Source organism: Primulina huaijiensis, chromosome 5, assembly GCF_012295235.1.
Source record: "Primulina huaijiensis isolate GDHJ02 chromosome 5, ASM1229523v2, whole genome shotgun sequence".
Taxonomy (NCBI): domain Eukaryota; kingdom Viridiplantae; phylum Streptophyta; class Magnoliopsida; order Lamiales; family Gesneriaceae; genus Primulina; species Primulina huaijiensis.
The window spans coordinates 23,671,397-23,695,709 of record NC_133310.1 but is presented as its reverse complement, the minus strand read 5'-3'; the positions used below and the strand labels follow the sequence as shown (position 1 = coordinate 23,695,709).

General features: G+C 36.0%; 2 protein-coding genes across 4 annotated transcripts; both read left to right on the top strand.

The window, feature by feature from the left end:
- Nucleotides 1-2,568: 2,568 nt before the first annotated feature.
- On the top strand, nt 2,569-15,470 carry LOC140977390 (villin-3-like). Of its 3 annotated transcripts, none has more exons than XM_073442140.1 (24): nt 2,569-2,763; nt 3,070-3,123; nt 8,229-8,379; nt 8,539-8,638; nt 8,776-8,844; nt 8,921-9,157; nt 9,234-9,411; nt 9,523-9,655; nt 10,215-10,374; nt 10,452-10,602; nt 10,675-10,775; nt 10,870-11,028; nt 11,156-11,224; nt 11,294-11,362; nt 11,462-11,599; nt 11,750-11,878; nt 12,600-12,747; nt 12,892-12,902; nt 12,970-13,110; nt 13,188-13,313; nt 13,754-13,816; nt 13,902-14,163; nt 14,705-14,943; nt 15,116-15,470. In XM_073442140.1, the coding sequence occupies exons 3-24, from the start codon at nt 8,321-8,323 to the stop codon at nt 15,227-15,229; spliced, it is 2,856 nt and encodes a 951-aa protein (XP_073298241.1). In that variant the 5' UTR covers nt 2,569-2,763; nt 3,070-3,123; nt 8,229-8,320; the 3' UTR covers nt 15,230-15,470. The 3 variants fall into 3 exon arrangements, with proteins under 3 accessions (XP_073298241.1, XP_073298240.1, XP_073298239.1); XM_073442139.1 differs by having other exon boundaries at nt 3,070-3,155; XM_073442138.1 differs by lacking the exon at nt 3,070-3,123.
- Nucleotides 15,471-17,880: 2,410 nt separating this feature from the next.
- LOC140977389 (transcription initiation factor IIB-2-like) lies at nt 17,881-22,767 on the top strand. The gene is made up of 7 exons (XM_073442137.1): nt 17,881-18,317; nt 19,050-19,074; nt 20,770-20,899; nt 20,977-21,110; nt 21,261-21,349; nt 22,047-22,123; nt 22,474-22,767. The coding sequence occupies exons 1-7, from the start codon at nt 17,971-17,973 to the stop codon at nt 22,611-22,613; spliced, it is 942 nt and encodes a 313-aa protein (XP_073298238.1). The 5' UTR covers nt 17,881-17,970; the 3' UTR covers nt 22,614-22,767.
- The last annotated feature ends 1,546 nt before the right edge of the window (nt 22,768-24,313 follow it).

The window sequence follows — 24,313 nt, the reverse complement described above, 5'->3', positions numbered from 1 at the left end:
CAATATTCGTACATCAATTTGTACAACACAAAAAATTCAGTACAAAAATCCAATTTGTCAAAATCTCACTATATATTAAATACAAAATATCGCTATATAACAGTAAAATATCATGATATAACGATCATAAATATCGTCGTAATGATATATTTGTTGTACTTTTTGCATTATTATTCTTTTTACATTATGTGACATTCTATAAAAGGCAATAAAAAATTATCAACTCCACAAAAATCTATCGTTTAAAAAATCAACTCTCGATTGAATGTATTAATCAATGGTTTTTAATGAATTTTGTAGAGTTTAAAGTCTAGAGGTATTCAAACTAGATTTTTATATACCATATAAAAGTATAGTGGAATTCAACATGTAATTTCATAGAGTTTTAAAAAATCGTGTGATATTCAAACTTGATTTTTTTTAAACTTTATAAAAGTTTATAAGTATCCAAAATGTCAATAAATCTCTAATGACTTCTATGTAAGTCTTTAGTACAAATTTTGAAACTTTAGTTACATCTATGAAAAGTTAAAAATTCTTCATCACTCGTGCCAAAGATTTGTAGAGAATTCTAATTTAAAAATCTATAAATCATCTTTTTTCTTCTACATAGATCACAAACAGATCCGTCTTCTCAGTTTATTATTTTTAAAATTATATAAAAAAATAAAAATACAATCATGAAAAACATAATATAAATTTATAATCAGCTTACGTTTAATTTCTTTTAAAAAATATTCCATCTATGAAATCATTTTTCGATTATCGTCTTTAAAATTTTTTTTCACGTTTAATTTTTTAAAATATCATTCTTTACATACTATTAAAATATTATATCACAAGGAGTAATATTTAATCAATTTATATTTTTATTAAAATTGATTTTTGTTAAATAAATAAAAAAAAATGAAAATTTTGATATTAAATTTTATTTCTCATTTGTTCTCAGCCAACCATGTTTAACGATTTTTTTTATACTTTTGATATGTTTGCTTGATGGATTCATAGCAAATATTTTTCTACTTATTTTTTTAAAAAAATATTTTTTGATTATTATGATTTAAAATAAAATTATTATAATAGGTAGATTTGTCATTTTTTTCGATCTATTATAGTTGTCAAATAATCGTCATTTATAACATCTTTCAAGTTTTAGAATCTATAGAATTCCATAAAAAATCTAAAATGTCAACAAAAATATTAAAAAAAATCTCCATGAATTTATGAAATTCTTTTTATAATTATGTAATATTCTGTAAAAGTCAATAAAAATCTATGAACTTTGCAAAAGCCTATCATAAAAAAAGTCATTAAAACTCTAAAATAAAAACATGGGATTGAGTGAAGTTGCAACAGCACCTATGACTCAATTTGGGGCTACTTCTATGCAGTCGCAAATGATTTTTTTTTTTGTTGTACTTAATAGAAAGATAAATGCAAAATTAAATGAAATATAGATGAGAGAATAAAAACAAAAACTTGTGTTAAACGATCTCGCGGGTCATATTTTGTGAGACGGATCTCTTATTTGGGTCATTCATAAAAAAGAATTATTTTTATGCTAAGAGTATTACTTTTTATTGTGAATATCGGAAGGGTTAACTCGTCTCACAGATAAAGATTCGTGAGATCGTCTCACAAGAATAAAAACATCCCATTTTTAAATAAGAGATAACAATCACAATCATTAGGGCACCCACAATGGGGTGTTAAATAGGTGTTATAACACCCATTTAACACCCCTCTCCATTGTGAGTGGGCGTTATAGGTGAGAGAGTAAGGGGCGTTCAAACAGTTTATTTTTAAAAAAAAATTCGACAATTAGCGACGATTTTTTTCCACAAACCGTCGCTGACACGCGAGCCCCACATGTTTTGAATTATTTTAATTTTGCTTTTAAATTTTTAAATTTTGACTTTCCCTTCAACGGTAAGATGGGTTTTTGTATATATTTTATTTTTATTTTTTATTTTGCATAACATGATCGTTGAGGATGAGAGAGATCACGTGACAAATTGGTACAACAATGAAGGTGACGAACCCACACAACCTATCCATGGCTCAAACCGAGGATTTCAGGGTTATCTTCGGACAAATTCTGAGCTACGTGACACTCAAGTTCATCACCAACTTCGTGCAGACTTAGTTGAGCATATCTGGGGGCAATACAACAACCCGTAAATTATTATTTCATATGTTAGTTTTAATTTCATCAAAGTGTGGTTTATTTTTAAGTTATTGTTTCATTTCAATTTCATAATTATTTCTTTCGAACACCTACTTTATTTAATAAATATATTTTTAAAAAAATTAATATTATATTTTAAAATTAATAAAATTATTTTATTAAAAATAAGATGGTTTTAAAAATTAGAATAATGATTTAAATAATGTAAAATATATTTAAAACATATTTATTTAATATGGAAAAAATTTAATATGATTGAGTGGACTGTGGGACTCATAAATAATGAATTTGAATGTTAAAAAAATGTGGGTAAAAGAGATACGTTGTTATAATGAGTATGTAGACGTGGATTCCAGGTTTTTGATGAGTTGGTGTTACCCATATATTTTTTCTTAAGAAAATTTTGATCTTTCTCGCGACTTTTATGCCATTCGCCAGCTCTGCGTGCCGTTTTACCTTCCTTTCGAACCTTCTTTTTTTTCCCTGAATTTTCTCTTTCTGTAGACACCCTTTGTCCTTCGTTGCTTTTCGTAGATTTGCCAAGGAAGAGGGACGATAATAGAGATCTTTTGAAGGTTCGGAGATTGGTGTATCTGAAAATATTTTTTAGATCTAGTTTGCTGAATTTTAATATTGGTTTTTTTCCTTAGCTTTGATTATTTGTTTCTTGTTTGATTTTATTTTTGTTATCTGAGCTATTATAGGTTATTTTGAAAATGGTTTCATTCGTTAATTTGCTTCATGATCAGAGAAGTTATCGGAAAAGATGCGACCTTCCGATTATCTTGGCTCAGCATAATGCTGAGCTATCAATTATCCTTTTTTGTTTACTGCTTTTGCAATATCTTTTGTTTGCCATCGAAGTTTAATTGTATGCATAGATTGTCATGCGGAGATTCTCCCTTCTCTTAATCACCAAAGGATCTGGTGAAAAGGTGTGCCTTTCTGATATCGTTGACATGTTTAGGTTAGTTTAATTTAGTTTTTTTTTCCCTAATAATTCAGAATTGCAGATAAAAAATTAATATAAATTGCACAATTTATTCATTAGGTTGTCAAGAATTGTGAAAATTATTGAACCATTTTGATTCTTGATTATGGGTATTAATGATCAACTGTTGTGGTCCTTAATTGTCTAGAGGTTAATGTTTTAGTTGACAAAAATGCCCTACCATATGTAAGTCGAGCAATATTAAAGTACTTTCCTGGGAGCACTTGGCAGACCTATGGGTGCAAAGGCACAGGAACCGGGCAGGAGAGAGCAAGCCCCTGTGAAAATGTAAAGGGAGCAGTTAGGAGCACCCTTTCTTTTACTGTAAATGATGAGGACTGTTAAATGTAAACATAGAGGTTTATTGTGGAGCAGCCTTTCATAGACTATAAAACTCCTACCAAGGATGTTAAGGAGCTACGGCTTTCTGCTGATTACCTATAGCATTTAATTATTCTCACACAACAAATAATCTAACATTTCATTGTGTGATGTGGAACTTTCTGGAATGCCTTGTGTTTGTTCTGCATGATGGAGGGTGTGGTTAACCAAGAAGAAGGTAAAATATCGGTCTGAAAATATGAGATCAGAGTAGGAGTATAAGAATTTAATTCAAGCAATATTTGAATTGCTTGCCTCAAGATATTGCGGATCCTTGGTCATAGACATTGGGATAAAAAGCAAGGTTTGTAGTTTGAAACTATTCAAGAACTGCTGATCAGCTGGAATCTCGTGCTAGTAATTTGTAACTGTTATAGAAATAAATGCCACCTGTCTTGTGCAGTAGATATGGGCAGAAATTTCATATTCGATACTTTTTCACAATATCCGTTTATAAGGAAATTGGCTAGCTATATATATGGGAAATAACATGCAGTTTATCTCATGGATGTTTCTGGAACTAAAGTAAATTTAACTTGGATTATAGGTTCTCAGTATAACATGGTGCAGTCCATTTGTTGGCTTCTCTGGCTGTTCATGGATATATAAGTCAATTTGAGCAACTTTCTGCACGAGCTTCCTCCATCACAAGCGAGCAAGAAATGGAAATTTTCATTAGCGGCCTACAAGAACACATCGCGATTGAGGTAGACATTCACCACCCAAAAGATTTAACAACTGCTATGGGCCTGGCATGTTTGTATGAAAGACGCACATGAAGCCAACGACAAGAACTCAATTATCCAAAAAGACGTACCATCCCAACAAACACACGACCATCGATCACAAGGCAATTGAGCATATAAGAGATGCAGGAACGACGCTCAAGAGGGTTGTGCTTTAACTGTGATGAACTGTTCGTTCCAGGACATCGTTGCAAACGATTGTTTCGTCTAGAAGTGGTCGAGAACAACGACCCAAAAGATGAAGTTGACAAGATTAATCTAGAAGATCCAGGCATCCCTCTTCACGCCATTACGGGAATCAGTAACGCCCAAACTATACAAATAATAGGATACATCCATTCGATGCCTCTCCATGTCCTTGTTGATTCCGGTAGTACCCATTGTTTCTTAGACTCCAATTTGGTCTCACAATTGAACGTTGAAATATCGCAACGAGGAGACATATATGTGAAGGCCGTAAATGGGAAGCATCTACCATGTTCGGGAATGTGTTCGGCTGTTCCGATCCAATTGGAGAAGCATATCTTCCATGTTGATTTTTACGTCCACACACTAGGAGAATTTTGCGCTGTCATGGGAGTAAATTGGCTCCGGTCCTTAGGAAGTATCACGTGGGATTTTGACAAAATGCAGATGCAGTTTGTAAAGGAGGGCATGCTAGTTACATGGCACGGAGACTCATCCTACATTCCATCACACCAAAATATGATTATTAGACCTAGCTCATCTCCTTTCTCCTTACCCGTATTGTTAGTCAAAAAATCAGATGACACCTGATGCTTTTGTGTCGACTATCGTGCCTTGAATGCAAAAACAGTAAAAGACAAGTTCACCATTCCGGTGATCGACGAATTATTGGAAGAATTACATGGCGCCGAATATTTTTCGAAATTAGACTTGCGATCCGGCTACCATCAAATTTTGATGGACCCCAGTAACATCCACATGACTGCCTTTCGCACCCACCACGACCACTTTGAGTTTATGGTGATGCATTTTGGCCTCACTAATGGGCCCTCTACTTTTCAAGCTTTAATGAATTCGAATTTCGGCGTCATTTTAGGGAAATTTGTTTTGGTTTTCTTTGATGACATCCTCGTTTACAACGCAACCTGGGAAGATCACATTTTCCATCTTCGTACGGTCTTCACAATTCTGCAACATCAGCACTTATTCCTTAAGAAATCCAAATGTTACTTCGCTCAAAGACATGTTGCTTACTTGGGACATGTGGTTTCACCGAAGGGGGTGAGTATGGATGAAAATAAAATAGCAGCCATTCAACACTGGCCACAACCTATGACTCTAAAGGCACTCCGGGGCTTCCTCGGACTAACAGGATACTACCGCAAAGTTGTGCAAAACTATGGATTTATTGCTGCCCCATTAACCAATATGCTGCGCAAACAAGGCTTTTCATGGACAGCTGATAGCCTGCATGCCTTTGAAACATTGAAGAAAGCACTCAACTGTACACCCGTCCTTGCTCTTCCCGATTTTCCATACCTTTCATCGTGGAGTGTGATGCATCAGAAAAAAGAATAGGGACTGTACTTCTACAGCAAGGGCGCCCCATTGCATTCTTCAGCAGCGCACTTGGCCTTTGTCATAGGAAACTATCCGTCTATGAAAGGAACTCATTAGACTCACCAAAGCTATGCGTCATTGGCACTCTTACTTTTGGGGAAACTCTTTCATCGTTCGTACGAATCATTATAGTCTCAGATTTTTGCTCTCACAACGTATTTCAACCTCTCACAACAACAGGGAATAAGCAAATTAATGGGTTATGACTTTAAGGTAGAATATCGGGCAGGAAAATCAAATGTCGTGGTGGACGCACTTTCACGCCTAGGCAAGGAGGAGGGTTGTTTGATGGCCATTTCAAAACCACAATGGGATTTTCTGGTAGCCATCAGACAAGCACACTCTAATACCCCAGAAGTGCGACGGATAATTCGATAGGTTCACGATGGAGAGTCTTTCGGGCCATAGGAAGTTAAAAACGATATTCTGTGGTTTAAATCCAAAATCTACTTTCCTTCACAGTAACCACTAACTGCTACTATTATTGCAATGGTACATGAAGGCTACTAGAGCACTCTCCACCACATAGGATGAGATTTTTATTGGCCAGGAATGAAACGTCAAGTCCAAGCAGTAGTGTCCAATTGTTCCACATGCCAACACAACAAAACGGAAGCAATGAAGCCAGCTGGACTTCTACAATTTCTGTCCATCCCTTACCACATTTTGGCCTACGTTTCAATGGATTTCATCGAAGGTTGCCTACCTCACAAGAGAAGACTGTAATTTTCGTGGTTGTCGATCGCTTTTCTAAATATGCTTACTTCAGTGGCTTAGCCCATCCATCCACCGCAGTTTCAGTCGCCAAAATATTTTTCGATAACATTTTCAAGTTACATGGGCTACTCGAAACAATAGTAAGCGATCGAGACGTAACTTTCACAAGCTCTTTTTGGCAGGAACTCTTTCGTTTGAGTGGCACAAACTATGTTTCAGCTCAGCTTATCGTCCCCAATCCGACGGACAAACCGAGGCAATAAATCGCATTCTAGAAATGTACTTGAGGTGCTTTACAAATAATCAACCGAAAAAATGGTTTGAATGGCTAGCTTGGGCAGGATTTTGCTATAACACAAGCTTTCACACAGCTCTTAAGGCCACCTTTCTTGAGATCATTTATGGTCGCCAACCACCAAGCCTTCTGTCTTATCTCCCCGGCCTGGCACGTCTGGAGGCCGTGGATCACACACTGCAACAGCGTGACCAACTTTTACGCCAAGCTCGTGATCGCTTGCTACAAGCTCAGAATGTCATGAAGCTGCATTATGACAAGAAACATAGGAAAGTGGAGTTCAAGGAAGGGGATTTGGTACTTCTCAAGCTTCCAACCTATCGACAGCAAAGCTTAGCAGCCAGAGGCAGTGCAAAGCTTTCTCCTCGCTACTACGGTCCATTTAAGGTGTTAGCCAAAGTAGGGCAAGCGGCTTACGAGCTACACCTCGCTACTACGGTCCATTTAAGGTGTTAGCCAAAGTAGGGCAAGTGGCTTACAAGCTACACCTTCCAGAGAACTCGAGGATCTACCCAATTTTTCATGTCTCATCCTTAAAGAAGTTTAAAAGAGGTTCCTTCTCCAACCCAGTACTTCCTCCCGCTCCCTTGGATGCATTTTATCCTTCACCAATGGCAGTACTGGACAAACGCACGAACCAAGGCAAATCTGAAGTCTTAGTGCATTGGGAGGGCCTGTCACCTGCAGAAGCTTCTTGGGAGGACGCTGCCATGCTCACAGCTCGCTTTCCCTCTTTCGTGGTTGAGGACAATCGTGGACAACCACGATTTCCAAGGGGGAGCAGATGTCAAGGACTCAATTCATGGGGCCCAGCCCAACTCAAACAAGAATCGAGCAGCAAAAATCAAGGATGTGCTATATCAAAGGTTTCTCATAGGAAGTTTAGAAAAGAAGGAATTGAATTGATTGAATTTTATTTACTTTCCTTTAATAAGTGCTAGAATCTCGAGCCTAGATAGGGGAATAATGGGCAGATTTCTTGGATGACAATTTAATGCTTATCCTGTATTTAAATAATTGCTGATGAAAGAAATAAAACATTCAGTTTTTCTCAAAAAAATATAGCTAATATTGAGATCGCAAGGCTCTCTCAAACGAGCCTCGAACATCCAAAAAATTAGGTAGACAAGGTAGAAAAAGCCACAACAAATCTCAGAGTTAAACGATCAACCCTTCACCGACCCATAACCCGATCCTTTACCTGTGCTCATAACAACGTGATATGATAAATGCTTCATAAATATCCATTGAACCTGGGTTCAAGAAAATGATTTTTGTTCTTACCATATTACTTACATTATTGCTTTTGTTGCCTTCTTTCAGCTATCTGGTTTTTGGAAGTGAAATAGAGTTGTCTGGATCCTGAAAAATTCTGTTCTGCAAGTTACAATCTTTAAAAGTGGGTTGTGTATTGTATGATGTCTAGCTCAGCAAAAGCTCTTGAACCCGCATTTCAGGGAGCTGGTCAAAGATTGTATCCTTCTCACTGGAACATACTAATCATCTAAGCCATTGTGTTATTATGCCCATAGCACTTGCGTAAAACTTGCATATTTGATGTCTTGTATAAGTGTTGCTTTTGTGCTTCTCAGTTTGAAGCTTCGTTTTCTTGTTAAACTTAATACTTTTATAGAGGGACCGAGATCTGGAGGATCGAGAACTTCCAACCAGTTCCTTTGCCAAAATCAGATCATGGTAAATTCTACTCTGGAGATTCTTATATTGTTCTTCAGGTACTTGAATGATTCCTCTACTTTGTCATTAATAATTAAATCTGCTAAATTTCCATTTAAAGGTGTTGATTTATAAGAACAAGGAAAATAGGCACCATGTTTCGAACTTATTATTCGCAAAATTCTTGTTTATGTAGACAAGTCCCAGCAAAGGTGGTGCTTATCTTCATGACATACATTTCTGGCTCGGAAAGGATACTAGCCAGGTTCCCTTATTTTTCTTGTTTCCTGTAGCACTTTCATGGGGTCATATTTCTAACTTGAATTTCTATATTATCTTAGGATGAAGCTGGGACTGCAGCTATCAAAGCTGTTGAACTTGATGCAGTTCTTGGAGGTCGTGCTGTGCAGTACAGAGAACTACAAGGGCACGAGTCTGACAAATTCTTGTCATATTTCAAGCCATGCATCATACCATTGGAAGGTGGTGTTGCATCTGGATTCAAGAAGCCTGAAGAAGAAGAGTTTGAAACCCGGTTGTATATCTGTAGAGGAAAACGAGTAGTAAGATTGAAGCAGGTAGGAGAGCATAAGAACACTACGGTATTTTAGGAATGCACACAAAGTATATTTATTGTTTCTACATGTCATATAGGTCCCATTCTCTCGTTCCTCACTAAATCATGACGATGTGTTTATTCTCGACTCTAAAGACAAGATATATCAATTCAATGGTGCGAACACGAATATTCAGGAACGGGCCAAAGCATTAGAAGTAATTCAGTTTTTGAAGGACAAGTATCATGAAGGGAAGTGTGATGTGGCAATTGTTGGTAAGAACACTTCTAACATCTAACATTGTCAGGGTTTTTAAGTTCCTACGTTGATGTTTGATTGTTGCTCAATTGTTTATGTTTATCCATAACTGTTATTCTCCCTTTCAGATGATGGAAAGTTACAAGCTGAATCAGATTCCGGTGAATTCTGGGTTCTCTTTGGTGGGTTTGCTCCAATTGGTAAAAAGGTTTCTACCGAGGACGATATTATTCCCGAGAAGACTTCTCCGCAGCTTTATAGGTAATTGTTTTCATATCATTTTATGTTTGGCCTCTGAAGTAGCCACATATATATATGTTGCTACAAGTCTACGTCGCTTTCGCGCCGCTAGTCTTTTATTTTGCTTTCTTTTTTGCCAAGAACTGTGGAAAGGAATTAGGTGAGTGAGGTAATCACCCGCCTTTTGTAGGTATATAGCATTCCTCACTATTGGAAATTGGAATCCATTTGCTTGCAGCTGAAGATCTTATGTGTTGATTGTTAAGGATAAACTTTACTGGAAGAGTTTAGGTCTCAGATTAAGGTTTTGATGACTTTTTAAGGTTCACCAGCACATGGAATGTACTGAGAGAAAACTGCTGCTGGATATAATTCGATTGAATTTTTGTATAAACTAAATTGCTTCTGCTGCTGGATATAATTCGATTGAATTTTTGTATAAACTAAATTGCTTTATTCTTGAGGCGGTTTCCTTTTTTTATGATTTACATACTTCATCTCTAATGAGTTGGTGCAAGTGATGTTATTAATTTGTCAAGGTTGATGGAACTCCTACTTGCATCCTTGGCTTTGTTTGCAGCGTTGTTGATGGTCAAATCAAGAGTGTAGATGGTGAACTTTCCAAGTCAATCCTGGAAAATAACAAATGCTATCTGTTGGATTGTGGCGCTGAAGTGTTTGTTTGGGTTGGTCGTGTAACTCAAGTTGATGAGAGGAAGACCGCAATTCAAGTGGCGGAGGTTAGAGTCTTAATATATGTCTCTATAGTCTATACTCCATAATTCATATTGATTTCATGGGCGAAATGATGTTCCAGGATTTTTTGGCTAGCCAAAATAGACCAAAATCAACACAAACATATCGACTTATCCAAGGTCATGAGACACATTCATTCAAGTCCAAATTCGATTTGTGGCCATTAGGATCAGCACTTCCTGTAGCTGAGGAGGGAAGAGGAAAAGTAGCTGGTATGTCCGATGTCATGTATTAGACATCTGAGCATGTCCGCTAAGTTGTGAAATACTCTGCAATTTTTGTAGCTTTGTTGAAGCAGCAAGGTGCTGCATTGAAGGGAACAAGTAAGAGTGCTCCGTTAAACGAGGGCGTCCCTCCATTGCTTGAAGGAGATGGAAAGATAGAGGTCCATGTCTTGTCTTAGGTTTCCTGTTGGTACTTTGTATATTAGATACTCTGAGAACAAATTGTTAAAATTTTTCATAATCATATGCCTCCAGGTTTGGCGCATCAATGGAAATGCAAAAATTCCTGTGCCCAACGAAGACATTGGTAAATTCTACAGTGGCGATTGCTATATTGTGCTCTACACGTACCATTCTTCTGAAAGAAAGGAAGATTATTACTTATGCTGTTGGATTGGAAAAGACAGCATTGAGGTATTTTCCACTGTTGGGAGCTACACATTGAATAGAATTATTCCTAAAAGAAAATCATAAAAATTAAACATGCTCTTAGCAAGCCTAAAGATTCAATCATTAATAAAGCTTGTTTTTTGATATTCAGGGAGATCGAGAACTTGCTGCTAAATTGTCCAGCGCGGTGTATAACTCACTGAAGGGAAGACCAGTGCAGGTATTGAAGCACCTCATTGTTTCCTCATTGGACAATGCGGGGTACAAAGTTAATTATATACTTTTCCAGGGTCGAATATTTCAAGGGAAAGAGCCGCCTCAGTTTGTTGGTATCTTTCAACCTATGGTGATCCTTAAGGTGCCTTTCAATAGTTATATGGGGAAAGAAATTGAATATGCAAACCAAAGATAGTGAATTAATGAAATTTTCCCTGATTATTGCTACTCATTTCACCAGGGTGGAATGAGCTCTGCCTACAAGAACTATATTGCTGACAAAGGTTTGAATGATGAAACATACGCTGCTGATGGTGTTGCTCTCTTCCGCATATCGGGAACGTCTGTGCATAACAACACAGTCATTCAAGTTGAAGCTGTGTGTTCATTCAGCCTTTTTATCCTTAATTAATGCTGTTAAACCTTTATGGCATTTCTTTGCTTAACAATTCCTCTAGAGTTCTATAACTAAATATTTTAAAACAGTTATTACTGTGTCAATTTAAATCAAACTCCGTTATCTTCTTAGGTTGCTACATCATTGAATTCGAATGAATGTTTTCTACTGCAATCTGGATCTTCACTTTTCAGTTGGCATGGCAGTCAAAGTACCTTTGAGCAGCAACAGTTCGCAGCCAAAGTTGCAGAATTTCTGAAGGTATGCAAAAGAAGAAAAAATCATTATCTTTGTTTTCTTCCTGAAAATTGAACTGCTGCATACAACGTCATTATCCTGCTTGGTTGTCATTATCCAGCTTGGACAACCAAACCAAGTGAAATAAAAAGAATGTCATCTGCATGGGAGTGTGGAAGGCTTCTCTACCATGTGAAATCAAAATGTGAATTTGAAGATCTGTCTAATATATGTTTTTTTTTATACAAAACTAAATTTTATTAAAATAAGAAGATGGATTACAACGGATAGTAATCCTAAGAAGAAGATTACATAATGAAAATATAGTCTCTAAATTAAAATCAGCAAAAAACAAACTTCCAATCCCTAACTAAATCCGCAATAAGTAACTGATTAAACTCCGGCAACAATGTTGTCCAAGTCGCGACCCAAAATTTTATCTTTGCCCATACTTCATCCAAAGACTCTGCCGATTCCGAAAATATTCTACTGTTTCTCTCCAACCAAAGCGACCAAAAGATGGCGTGGACAACCATAAACCAAAAGCTCTTATTCCTTTTGCCGTTGTGGAAAACTGTCTCCATGATAAATAAGTCCCTGGCCTTTCTTGGAAAGGTCCATTCGAAACACATCTCTTGCAATACTCTTGTCCAGATTTCACGCGAGAACGAACAGTGCAACAGAAGATGGTCCTGGTTCTCTTCACAATTTGGGAATTTATTTTACAATATTTTTGTTATCTCAGCCGGGATCAGCTGTTAAACATACTAAAGAAGGGACAGAGATCTCATCCTTTTGGTTTGCCGTGGGAGGAAAACAAAGTTACACCAGCAAAAATGTTTTGCCTGACGTTGTGAGAGATCCCCACTTGTATGGCTTGTCTTTTAATAAAGGTAGAGAACTCTTCTATGCTATGAATATTTATTTTGTATTCTCTTGTAACTGAGTTTTGTTGTGTTGAAATCTTGACTGCTAACTTTTGGCTTGTTTTTGCTCACTTTTTTTTGTGATATGCATGCTGCCATGTGGACTTCCAGGAAAGTTTGAGGTATATACTAAAAGTAAATTAATGTTTTAAGTTTGCTGTAAACTATTCATGATTTTTTGTATGTCAGGTCGAAGAAGTATACAACTTCTCTCAAGATGACCTTTTAACAGAGGATATATTAATACTTGACACACATGCTGAAGTGTTTGTTTGGGTTGGTCAGTCAGTGGACCCCAAAGAAAAGCAACATGCATTTGAAATCGGACAGGTACAAGATATCTGGATTTTCGGTTACTGGAATGATTCGTTTATTGGTGCTCTATTGACAGCTGAATCTTAATGCAGAAATATATTGAGATGGCTTCTTCATTGGAGGGGTTGTCGCCATATGTTCCACTTTACAAAGTTGCGGAAGGAAATGAGCCATGTTTCTTCACCACATTTTTTTTCTGGGATCCTGCAAAAGCTAGTGTATGTCACATCTATTCATTTGCTCTTTATATATGTCCTTGTTTATGAAATGATTGTTGCACATTTATTTTGAAACAAGTGATTCCTACATCTCTGATGTTTCATTATGTCATGTTGAGCACATTGATAGGGTGAAATGGTGCTAGTTTTAACACAGTTGAAGCATTTTTTCTTTCTTTTCTAGAGAAGCGGACTTGTCTTTTACCTGTGCTTTGTACCACCAGGACAACGGGGTTATAAATTATTTGATTTTCTTTTTAAATAAGTAGTTAACAATCAAACAAATGAGATAGGGATGTGCTCGAAAATTTCGTTCTTTTTTTTTTTGGTTCTGAGGCATTGGCATTCTTTTCTCATCTCAATTTCTCATATAGACATACAGGAATGGTTATGTGACGTCCCTGTGTAGACAAATGCTAGATGTATTTTTTTCTGAACAGGCACATGGAAACTCATTCCAAAAGAAGGTCATGCTCCTCTTTGGTGCTGGTCATGCTGTGGCGGTATACTTATATACTTATGTAAAATTTACTTTAGCACGAGCTTTTCTCTTTTTCTGTTTTGTTCTCATCGTTCATTTAAAATCAGGAGAAACCCAATGGTTCAAATCAAGGTGGAGGTGGACCAACTCAAAGAGCTTCAGCTTTAGCTGCATTGAACTCTGCATTTAAATCAACTTCATCTCCAAAAGCTAGTTCAGCCTCAAGGCCTGGATCAACTGCTCAAGGATCGCAGAGAGCAGCTGCAGTTGCTGCTTTGTCATCTGTTCTGACTGCTGAAAAGAAAAAATCCCCTGATGTCTCTCCTTCCCGCCCCAGTAGAAGTCCACCTGTAGAAGCCAGCTGGCGTGGTATTATGATAATAACCTGTACCCCATCTCCCTCCCCTTCCTATTCCTCCATATAATGGTGAAATCCCTGAACTTTTGGATCAAAATACCTGGAATGGCAAGTAATTTTTAAGTTACCAATGATAAATTGTTGGGCAGCGTCAATTGTCTCAGATGATTTTGACTACTGTCTGTGTAGCAAATAAATAAAAACGTGGTTTGTGAACTGTTCTACAGTTTCAAATATTTGGGTACTGTGGTTATCAATTAGCTTTTGGTAAAGCTGTAGATGCTCAGACCTATGGAAACCATGTTATGGAACAATAGCTAAATGTGTGTTTTGTCATGTCCTTACCCTCAGCCTATCGGTATGGGAACAGGGTATGCCGCTGATAACTGATGTATTTGGTTTTGTTAGCTTTGATAGTTGAATAAAATTGCAAAAGTAGTTCATTAATGCAACTTACAAAATCAATGCAAAACACTAATCCACGGTTGTCGTATCTTCTCTAAGCCAACTTTAATTAGTTTTTTTAACCAAATACTTCGCTTACTCTTGCAGATTCATTGAAAAGTGGAGACTCTGCAGAGACTGAACATTGTAAAGAAGTTTTGGAAGTCAAGGAAGAAACTGAGACATCTGAGCCCATCGTAGAGTCTAATGGAGGGGAATCAGGTTCAAAACCAGATGCCGATCAGGATGAGAATGTATCTGAAACTAGTCAAAGTACATTTAGTTATGAACGGTTGAAGGCAAAATCTGACGATCCTGTAATGGGTATTGATTATAAGCGGAGAGAGGTTTGTTTCTCGGAACTTTTCCAATTCCAGTTGATTATTAGGCAGTCAACTTCTGTCGTCCCCAAAATTAATTGTTGATGGCACTTTAATTTCTGAAGTAGCGAGAAGTGTTGCTTATAAGATGGGATACTCACAACCCTTAAACAAATCCTAATAATATTGACATGTACAGGCTTATCTTTCTGACGAGGAATTCCAATCCCTGTTCGAAATGACAAAAAATGCATTCTACAAGTTACCCAAATGGAAGCAAGACATGCTGAAAAGGAAAGTGGATCTCTTCTAGGATTCTAGCAGCTCCGAAATGAAGTGCCTTCCCCCATTTCCCCAACCTTCCCCCCATCTCTTTGTGTATCTTTGTTTTGTTTGGCTTCTGTGCTTCCAGATCATAGCTACTTTTATGGGTCAACCTGCATGGACCGTGATCCTAAATTTTCACCATCAGCTTCGATAATGTCGGCATCGGTTTCCCAGAAACATGTGGCTGATTAAGATTCCATGGAGTGTAGAGGCAGATGAAATTCTTTGATTTGGTTGGTATGTATTTGTTGATTTGTGAATGTTGGAAATGTTGTCGTGTTTCATCATCTATACTTATCTGCCTTAGGAGGGAGTCAATGTGTTATTGAATTCAATGATATTTTGATGTAATGGTGAATCAAATGTCGTTTAAGTTTTATGGTTTGATCTAAGCTCTTCTTTTGTGTGTGGTGTTCTGCCGCTAGTAATTGGGTTGCATTTCCCTTTCTCGTGTATGGATGAATGTATCATTCGCTTAATATGCAATGTGGATCCATTGTTGTTTTATTAATGTGATAAAATAATGAATACTTAAATGATGATATAATTCATTCTTGTGGGCGAGCATTGTTTTTTAATAATTTTAAGTCTTATTTAACTCGGTAATATATATTTAGCTTGTCTTTCTTTATTAATAATGAACTTTAATTAATTTAAATATATAAATATAAATAAATGTATATAATTATACATATAAATTCATTTCATTCTCTTCATTAAATTAAATAATAAAATAATATCCCTTTGTTTAGTTTGTATTTTCTTTATTAATTAATTAATAGATTTTAATTATTCTTCATTAATTAATAAATTTTAATTAGTATCGTCAAATATCAATTATAGCATAAAAATGAAAATTTTGATTTTCTAAAAAAATAATTTGAATTATTTTGTTATTTATCTAAGTTTATTATCTTGTCATACAGAACGAATAAATTAATTAATAACTTGCATAACTTACTTTCAAAATTGTTTTCCAAATTTAAATTCAAGACGTTAATTTTATTTTGTATAATAAATTATAATGAACATAATATATAGAACAAAATGAATTGAACAATTTTTAAAAAAAATTATATATCCAAACAACACGTATAAAGCAGAATAACCTAAAAGGAAACTGATACCCTAGGAATTGACCCATCAAGATCAGGCTAAAACTCTCGGCACATCCCTAACACAGGTAGAGGGTTCATGACAGGCTCATCCCTAACACAGGTAAAGGGCCCATGACAGGTCCGGGTATTCTATTATAAATATCAGGTTTGAGCATACGGTTCATTCACTCACTATATTATTTTTCATCAGCACCCTTAGCTGCTCTTAACTCATATCCTCAGTCTCTAACTGATGCTACGTCGGGACACCCTCTCGGCCCCCTTATAACGGTGTTATTCGTGATTTCAAGCTCGGGACAATTTCAAAACCTGCGCCTGGATTAATGACACTTGTCGAAATCGGACCCTAAATTTCTCGTGAATATCATCCTTAAACCCCAAAATCTTGAATCAAGAAGTAAATAAACAACATATCTCGAAGCTGACATAGAGACCAGAACATGGCTAAAAGAAAAGCATGATATTTTATAGATATCAAATTCCAAATGCAACCAGGCACGCCGTACGGGTCCAAAAGCAACACAAGATACCACTGTCCATAATTACAAAAAATAACGAAGGGGGTAATGAAATCAACTTATAAGAATTAAACATGCTGGCCAACATAGGCTCTCCCTATAAAAGAACACCCAATAATTGGAAAACATGTTTTCCAATTTCCACTTTTGAAGAGGACTTAATTCGTTGGTGTTCACTATCATACTCGATAAAAATGCAAATTTCCAGTTTGCAGTGAGAGTTCAATTCCTTCCAGAAACCAAACGGACGACAGAGAAGAGGGAAAATTCATGGAGAAAAAAGAAAAAAATCACTTCGATTTGCGAAGACAACAGGTCGATTGAAGGCCGGGGAAGCAATTAGAATGCAACACACTAAATATGCAGGGAACGAGTAAATCCAAAGCAAAAACCAGAATTTCATATGAAGGGCCAACAAAATAGTGAATGGACAACCAACAACAATAAATGCAGCGGTCCAAATAACTTTAACATTTAATTAATTCATCAATGGGCAAAAAATTAATAATAACCTCAAATCTTATCTCATGTTAAAAAATTTAATCTTATATTAAATCTTATAAGATATATATTAATTATCTAACATATAAATAATGTATAATACAATAATTAAAGGATTGATTATCAACAGTCAAATTAATTAAGATTTAATTAAGATATCAATGAAAACAATTTACTATATGTACTTATATTTGGCTGGATATTATATATCGAAATTAATTCGAGCGATTAATGTTTTTTTAATCCTAACTAATAATGACAATTCATAGTTAGAATACTTGTCGGCAATGTATTTTGTATTAAATAATTATTAACTATTAATTAATATCATATTTTAAGTGAATTCGGAATATGATGTGTCGATTAAAATCATATGGACAATATCAATCAATCAAGAACTAAAAAGGGAAGTGTCTCAAAATACAAAATAATTTTTTTTATTGATAGTTTTATGTAGAAAAAAATTATTAGATAGATTGTAATAAAACAAACAACTTCGAATTGAGATATTTCCTTCCGGCATTTCATTTCTCCCAGTTTCTTTCCCTTTGCCCCCGCTTGACGAGAAATCTTTCGGGTTGACCCAAACCATGTCTGACACCTACTGTACAGACTGCAAGCGAAATACAGAGGTGGTGTTTGATCACGCCGCAGGGGACACGGTCTGCTCCGAATGCGGCCTTGTACTCGAATCTCGCTCCATCGACGAGTCATCCGAGTGGCGCACCTTCGCCGATGAGTCCGGTGATCACGATCCCAATCGTGTCGGTGGACCGGTTAACCCCTTCTTGGCTGACGCTGCTCTTTCTACCGTTATTTCTCGGAGTGCTAATGGTTCCAATGCGGATTCATCTCTGGCCCGCTTGCAGAATCGGGGTGGGGATCCAGACCGGGCTATAGTATTGGCCTTCAAGACTATTTCTAGCATGGCTGATAGGTGGGTTTATTTTGTTTTGGTTTAGATTTTATGGTTTTGTGAATTACCACTCTGTTGTTTGGATGGTACTTATTGGTTAGGACTCAGAGGAAGATAAAGATTGGAGCTTTGATGCGATCTTGTTCCCGGGAGGTCGATATTGGCTGCGATTTAAAATTGGATTTTATCACCTTTTTCCCCTCATTGGTTAGGATTGTTTGGGGGTTAGTCGTTTAGGGTTTTGGTTGTACATTGAAATTTTTATGGTGTCAGATGAAATTGTTTTTCTTGCCTCTTAGCTGTTCATGTTTGGCGGTCTGTGTGTTTTTGGATTAGCTGGTTTACTTTATGCTTCTGGTCGCAGTAATAGTGTGTTAGAATCTTAGTTGTTGGTGTCTTGGTTTGCGATATGGTGGTTTTATGCGCATAGATCATAGGGACAAAGATCTCACAGTGCTAAACTGCTGCCGTACATCAAAGGTGTCATGCTAGAAACACGGATAAATTTTTAGATAGATAAACAAGTGTCTTTTAGTTATGAGTATTCTGAATAAAACTTGAACTCTATTGACGGCATGATTTTTAGATTTCCGTATGGGTGATAAATAGTGGGCTGGAGATTTTGTTATTTAAAAATAAGGATATGATACATTTATGGTTAATTTAGATTTAGTTTATTTACATCAATCATGGGATAAATTGATAGGATTTCTGATGAACACTTCTAACACTAGATTTTTTCCCTCTGTCCAGGTTGAGTCTTGTAACAACAATTAAGGTATGCTTGTGGCTTCAATTTTGTTTCGTCAAATTTTACGTAAAATATATACTCTCCATTCATTAGGAATTTGTTTGTCATACTTCACGCATGTCTCTTTTGTCACTTTCATTTCCCTTTTAAGTTGCTATTATTTTTTTATCTGTTCTGGAGATGACGAAAAGTTTCCACGATATGTTGTTTATGGTTTGTAACAAGTTTATATCTGACATTAGTCAAAACTTTGTTTGCTGGTGAGAAAATTTATCAAATGACAAAGGCTGACAATCTATGTAGTTTTAATGATTTTTTCTATGCTTGGCATGTCAAATTGTCTGCAGTTCTTTTTAAATTTTAACACCATGTGATGCCCTGTCCCAACCAGAATTTTGGAACCGAAAATGAACCGCCCATCGTGACCATTGCTAATAAAAAGGTTCTCTTAGAATTTTATTTGTGTGTGAACAATGATCTAAACAGGACTTCTTATTTCTAATTTTCCCAAAAATACTTTTAAGTGTATAATTAAGCTTATTTTATGAGAACTAACGAGTGAAAAAATTTACTGTACTAAAATAAAAACTGAACTCTCTCAATTGAGGAAACGGTTGGGACATGATGTATGAAAAATGACAGAATAGGCAAATAAATCTAAATAAAATTTGAGTTTATTACGTCTCGGAACCAATAACTTGTCTTAAATTTTGAAGATACCAATCATAAATTTTCTTAGTTCTGATCAACTTCCAACTTCTAATTTCACCTAGCTTATTTGATTTATACCTGTTAAATTACGTCTAGCCCTTCTGAATTCTTGAGTACTTTCTTTTAGACCTCCTCATTAGTCTTAATTTCTTGCCTTATCTAAAGACTTAAATATTACAATATATTGGCACAGATATGAAATTAAATTAAATGAAAAATACATAATATAATCTTTGTTTTGTGAAATAATCCGATGAACAAAACAATGATACTTATATTGTCATGATTACCAAACATGTTATTTCACAAGTAATTACATAAATATACATCTTGATCGAGTGTGTAATGGAAAATCCTCATTTATTCGCCATGGATCACACTTATGTATTTATTTTATCTCGCCGCCAAAAAGTCATATATAGATAGAGTTGGTCCGCCGTCCCAAGTCCACAACAAGGATTAGGGCTCGAAATGTTATTGTCACATAATTGTTTCAGTTTATATAGGTGCCACAATACTCATAATTCTAAAATAATTCAAAATACAACGAATATTAAAAATTCTCTTAATTTTTTTTTTGAAACTCTCTACTGATCAAAGTTCTTATCACTGTTCAGTGTTCATCATAAAATACATTTTCTAAAAAATTTCTTCATTCATGATTTAAAAGCTGTTTGCTTAAAAAATATTTTAAAAAATGACCAGAATGGTTGCAATTGCTCACCCGTAACTTACTGATTACCGACTACTAACCTTCGGATCCTACCCATGTGTAGGTCACGGGTTACTTCCGTTCCTGTCTGACTTTCTCATTTCAGATAATGATTAGCTCTACAGCTTTTAAATTATTTCCTAATGAAATAGCCCCTTATTCGGGTGCTAACTTTGTGATATCGCGACACATAAAAGTTTTCGCACATTCCCAACAGTTCCTCATAGGCTAGTTAGCTTGGTCAACATTTGAAATTTTCAAGCCCTTCCACACCTTCTGTATTGTGCTTTTCGTTGAAGGACCGGGCTAGCGAACTATATAAAAGGTTGGAGGATCAGAAGTGTACAAGAGGAAGAAACTTGGAGGCTTTAGTGGCTGGCTGCATTTATATTGCTTGTCGGCAAGAAGGCAAGCCACGCACAGTAAAAGGTGTTCCCCTTGATCATGTGAATTGTATTTTACTTTAATGTAGTTTGTGAAGGTCTCTGAATCTGAGTCTCTACCAGAAATTTGCTCAATGGTTGCTGGAGGAGCTACAAAGAAAGAAATTGGAAGAGCAAAAGAATTTATTGTGAAGCAGCTAAAGGTTGAGATGGGCGAATCCATGGAGATGGGAACCATACATGCAGGGGACTATCTGGTAAGGGTTCCTCATATTTAAATTTGTTCACAACAAGACCAATTTGATCTATTCTTGTCAATTCCAAGCATTTCCTATGTGCTTTCTTGTTGTAAAAATTCTTCTTGTTTTGAGGGCTATCTCACTTTCCCACGCCTTCGGGTGTTGCAGAGACGCTTTTGTTCAAATCTTGGTATGAGTAACGAAGAGGTCAAAGCTGTTCAGGAAACTGTCCAGAAGTCTGGGGACTATGATATAAGGCATACTCTACTCTTCTTGGAACCTTAAATATATTTTCCAGGAAATAGTTTTGTTATATGTTGTATTCTAGGCAGTCGCCTGGCCTTGCTCTTACATGGGAGTGCGCTTGCAATGAACCTGAAACCTTTGAATCCCCCAAACCAAAGTATTGATAACTTTACATCTCAAAAACTTTTTATAAACATGTCACTTGTATTTTGCAGTTTTGTGTTCTAAAACAGTGATTAATGGACAAAATGTATTATATCTTGAATTTGTTGGAGATCATAAAATAAAGATCACTCCATTTGGTGATAATGTTAATGTTCTTCACTCAAGATAAAGTATGATGCAAAATGTTTGTTACATTCAGTGTATGGTCCTCTTAATCCACAATTGATGATACCATGTTATTCTCACTTTTGGAACGGAGATCAGTGTTTTTAATTTTCTCAAACGTCCAAATGCCTCGTGTTTGTATATGTTAATTTTGTAGCTATATCTTTGGAAGTTAGAAAATTTTAGTTTTTGCCGGAAGCACGATCACAATTCATCCTTTGTTGTACCTAAATATAAGATATGGCTTGAAAATGCGTTGATGAAATACCCGACAAGATTGTGTGTGTTCCCCAATTGATGGGAAACTGCTCAGTTTAGTCGCGTTACCTGTTCATAACTCAAAAGATCTATGCCAACAGTATGCTTCTTATCTTGCAGGAGGAGCCCTATTTCGATTGCTGCTGCAATCATTTTTATGATAACCCAGCTCTCGGATTCAAAGAAACCCTTAAGAGGTTCAAGCATTTACCATCTTTTTGTTCCTTCCATTTAAATTGATGTTGTACGTTGCTAACCATCTGGCTATCTTGTCTTCTCTATTTACTTTCTTATTTATCTGCTGGAGGCCCTTGAAAGGGGCTATTACATGTGCGATGGTGAAAAGTTTTGTTCGTAACCGTTATGTAATATTTCTTGGAGGATTGTTATTCCCATTTTGTGCTGGATGGACTGGTCATTCAATCCCATGGTTTTAAACATATCTAATTTATGTGTATGTTGGGTAGTTTTAGGTGTTTTTCACGCTATCAAAGGTTATATTATGTGTGTTTTTGGCTGATTGAATTTTGAAATGGCGTTTTTGCAGATATATCAATCGCTACCACCGTTGCAGAAGGGACGATAAAGAATTCTTACAGGGATCTGTACCCCCACGCGGCCAAGATAATACCAGAGTGGTATGCAAAGGAAAGGGATGTTAAGAACCTTTCCATTCCTAAGGCCTAACTGAGTGGGTCTTGATTGTGATAATTTGTATTGGGTAGGGTATTTTTAAGTTTATCTCGTTGGGAAGACACAAACAAAGTACATTTTTACTCGATTTTAAGCTTTGTTCAAATTTTTTACCTTGTGGTGTTCAATCTACCAAAATCGAAAAGAATTAATGGCAGAATTTCTTAGATAATATCGGGGAATGATAATCTTATGTTCAAACTCAGATGATTTGACCGGAAAACGTTATCTTGAAAGAAGTTGGGACTATAAGTACACCTTCCTAGGTTGGATGTAAGCATTAATGCTTGATATTTGAATTCATGAGATGAGTGGTTGAATCTCAAAAAAAATGAAAGGAAAAAGGACAGTATGGGGCGGTATTTTTGGAGGAAGATTGGTTAGAAGATCTTGTGAACAATCTTGTGGTCTTGTTCCGCTGTTTTGATGTGCTTTCAAGATTGTTAAGTAAAATCGGTTGATTTGGTGATTTAGAACATGGAGAGCGCGTCTGGTATTGATATGATCTAATGTCTAATTTTTATGCAGCAATCTATATATTACCACAAGTTTAAAGAAATTGAGTGGTGGTTGGATTTCAAGACCCTAATGTGAACCATTTGAGGCAAGATCTAATAGCTGAGAAATTGGATTGCCTGCATAATTCCTAAAATTTTAATGATTTGCATTACATCAAAACCACAAGTTTGAAGAAGGAAGTTAGATATGACAACGGGAAAACAAAGTTTAATCGTAAAAACTTAAAGTATATTTACTAAATCAAATAAACAATTATTTAAAAAATAAAAATATATAAAATAAATATTAAATTATGAAAATTTATGATATAAACAATAAATATATTATCAAACGTAAAATATATAAAAATATATGCAATATTTATTAATTATATATTTTTTTAAAAAAAAATTAAAATTTCGATTCAACCCGAACCCGATTATTTTTTCTAATCAGATATCGGGTTCAATCTGACTTGAACCAAACCCGAAAACCCCGAATCCAAACTTTATTTTTTCAGGTCAAATAGTATCGAGTTTACAGACCGGGTCGATTTTGACACCACAGCTTCTTCTGATGCCATTAATCTCTCCACCACATTCTTGATTCTCAGCTTTAACCATTTCCATTCTTTCCTCCCATTTCCTCACCGTTAATCCTATCTTCAGAAGTTCTGTCATGAATCCACTTATCGACGTATGCGCAAGAATCTCCATTTGAGGAACCCAATCTCTCAACACCAGTCCATTTTCTTTGACTTTTTCTTCATAGCCTTTCGGCAGGCCTATCTTTCTAGCTTCGCCCGCAAAGATATCAGCTCTGTCCGTATCTCGGGGCACCCCAAACGAACTTTTGTTTGCTCTGATCTAGCCAGCCCCATTTCAAACTCCATAGCTTCTTCGTCAGAAAATGAGGTAGTTGTTCCGAAAGATGCATATATCACGGATCTTGGAGCTTATTTATCTGCCAATCCAAGCACTTATGCCTGCGTCCACGTTCGATGGATTTTCGAGAAATGATGGTCTAATAGCCAGTTGTTTCTTACTCCCACAAATCTCTTGCCTAGATATAAGATCGATGTATATATGTACCATCAATCAATCTGCATGTATTATGTATGTCCCCGGCCCTTTCTTTGAAGAGCTCAGATTTAGTAACCATGAATTGAATGGGAAAGAATTTGTTTGACATAAAAA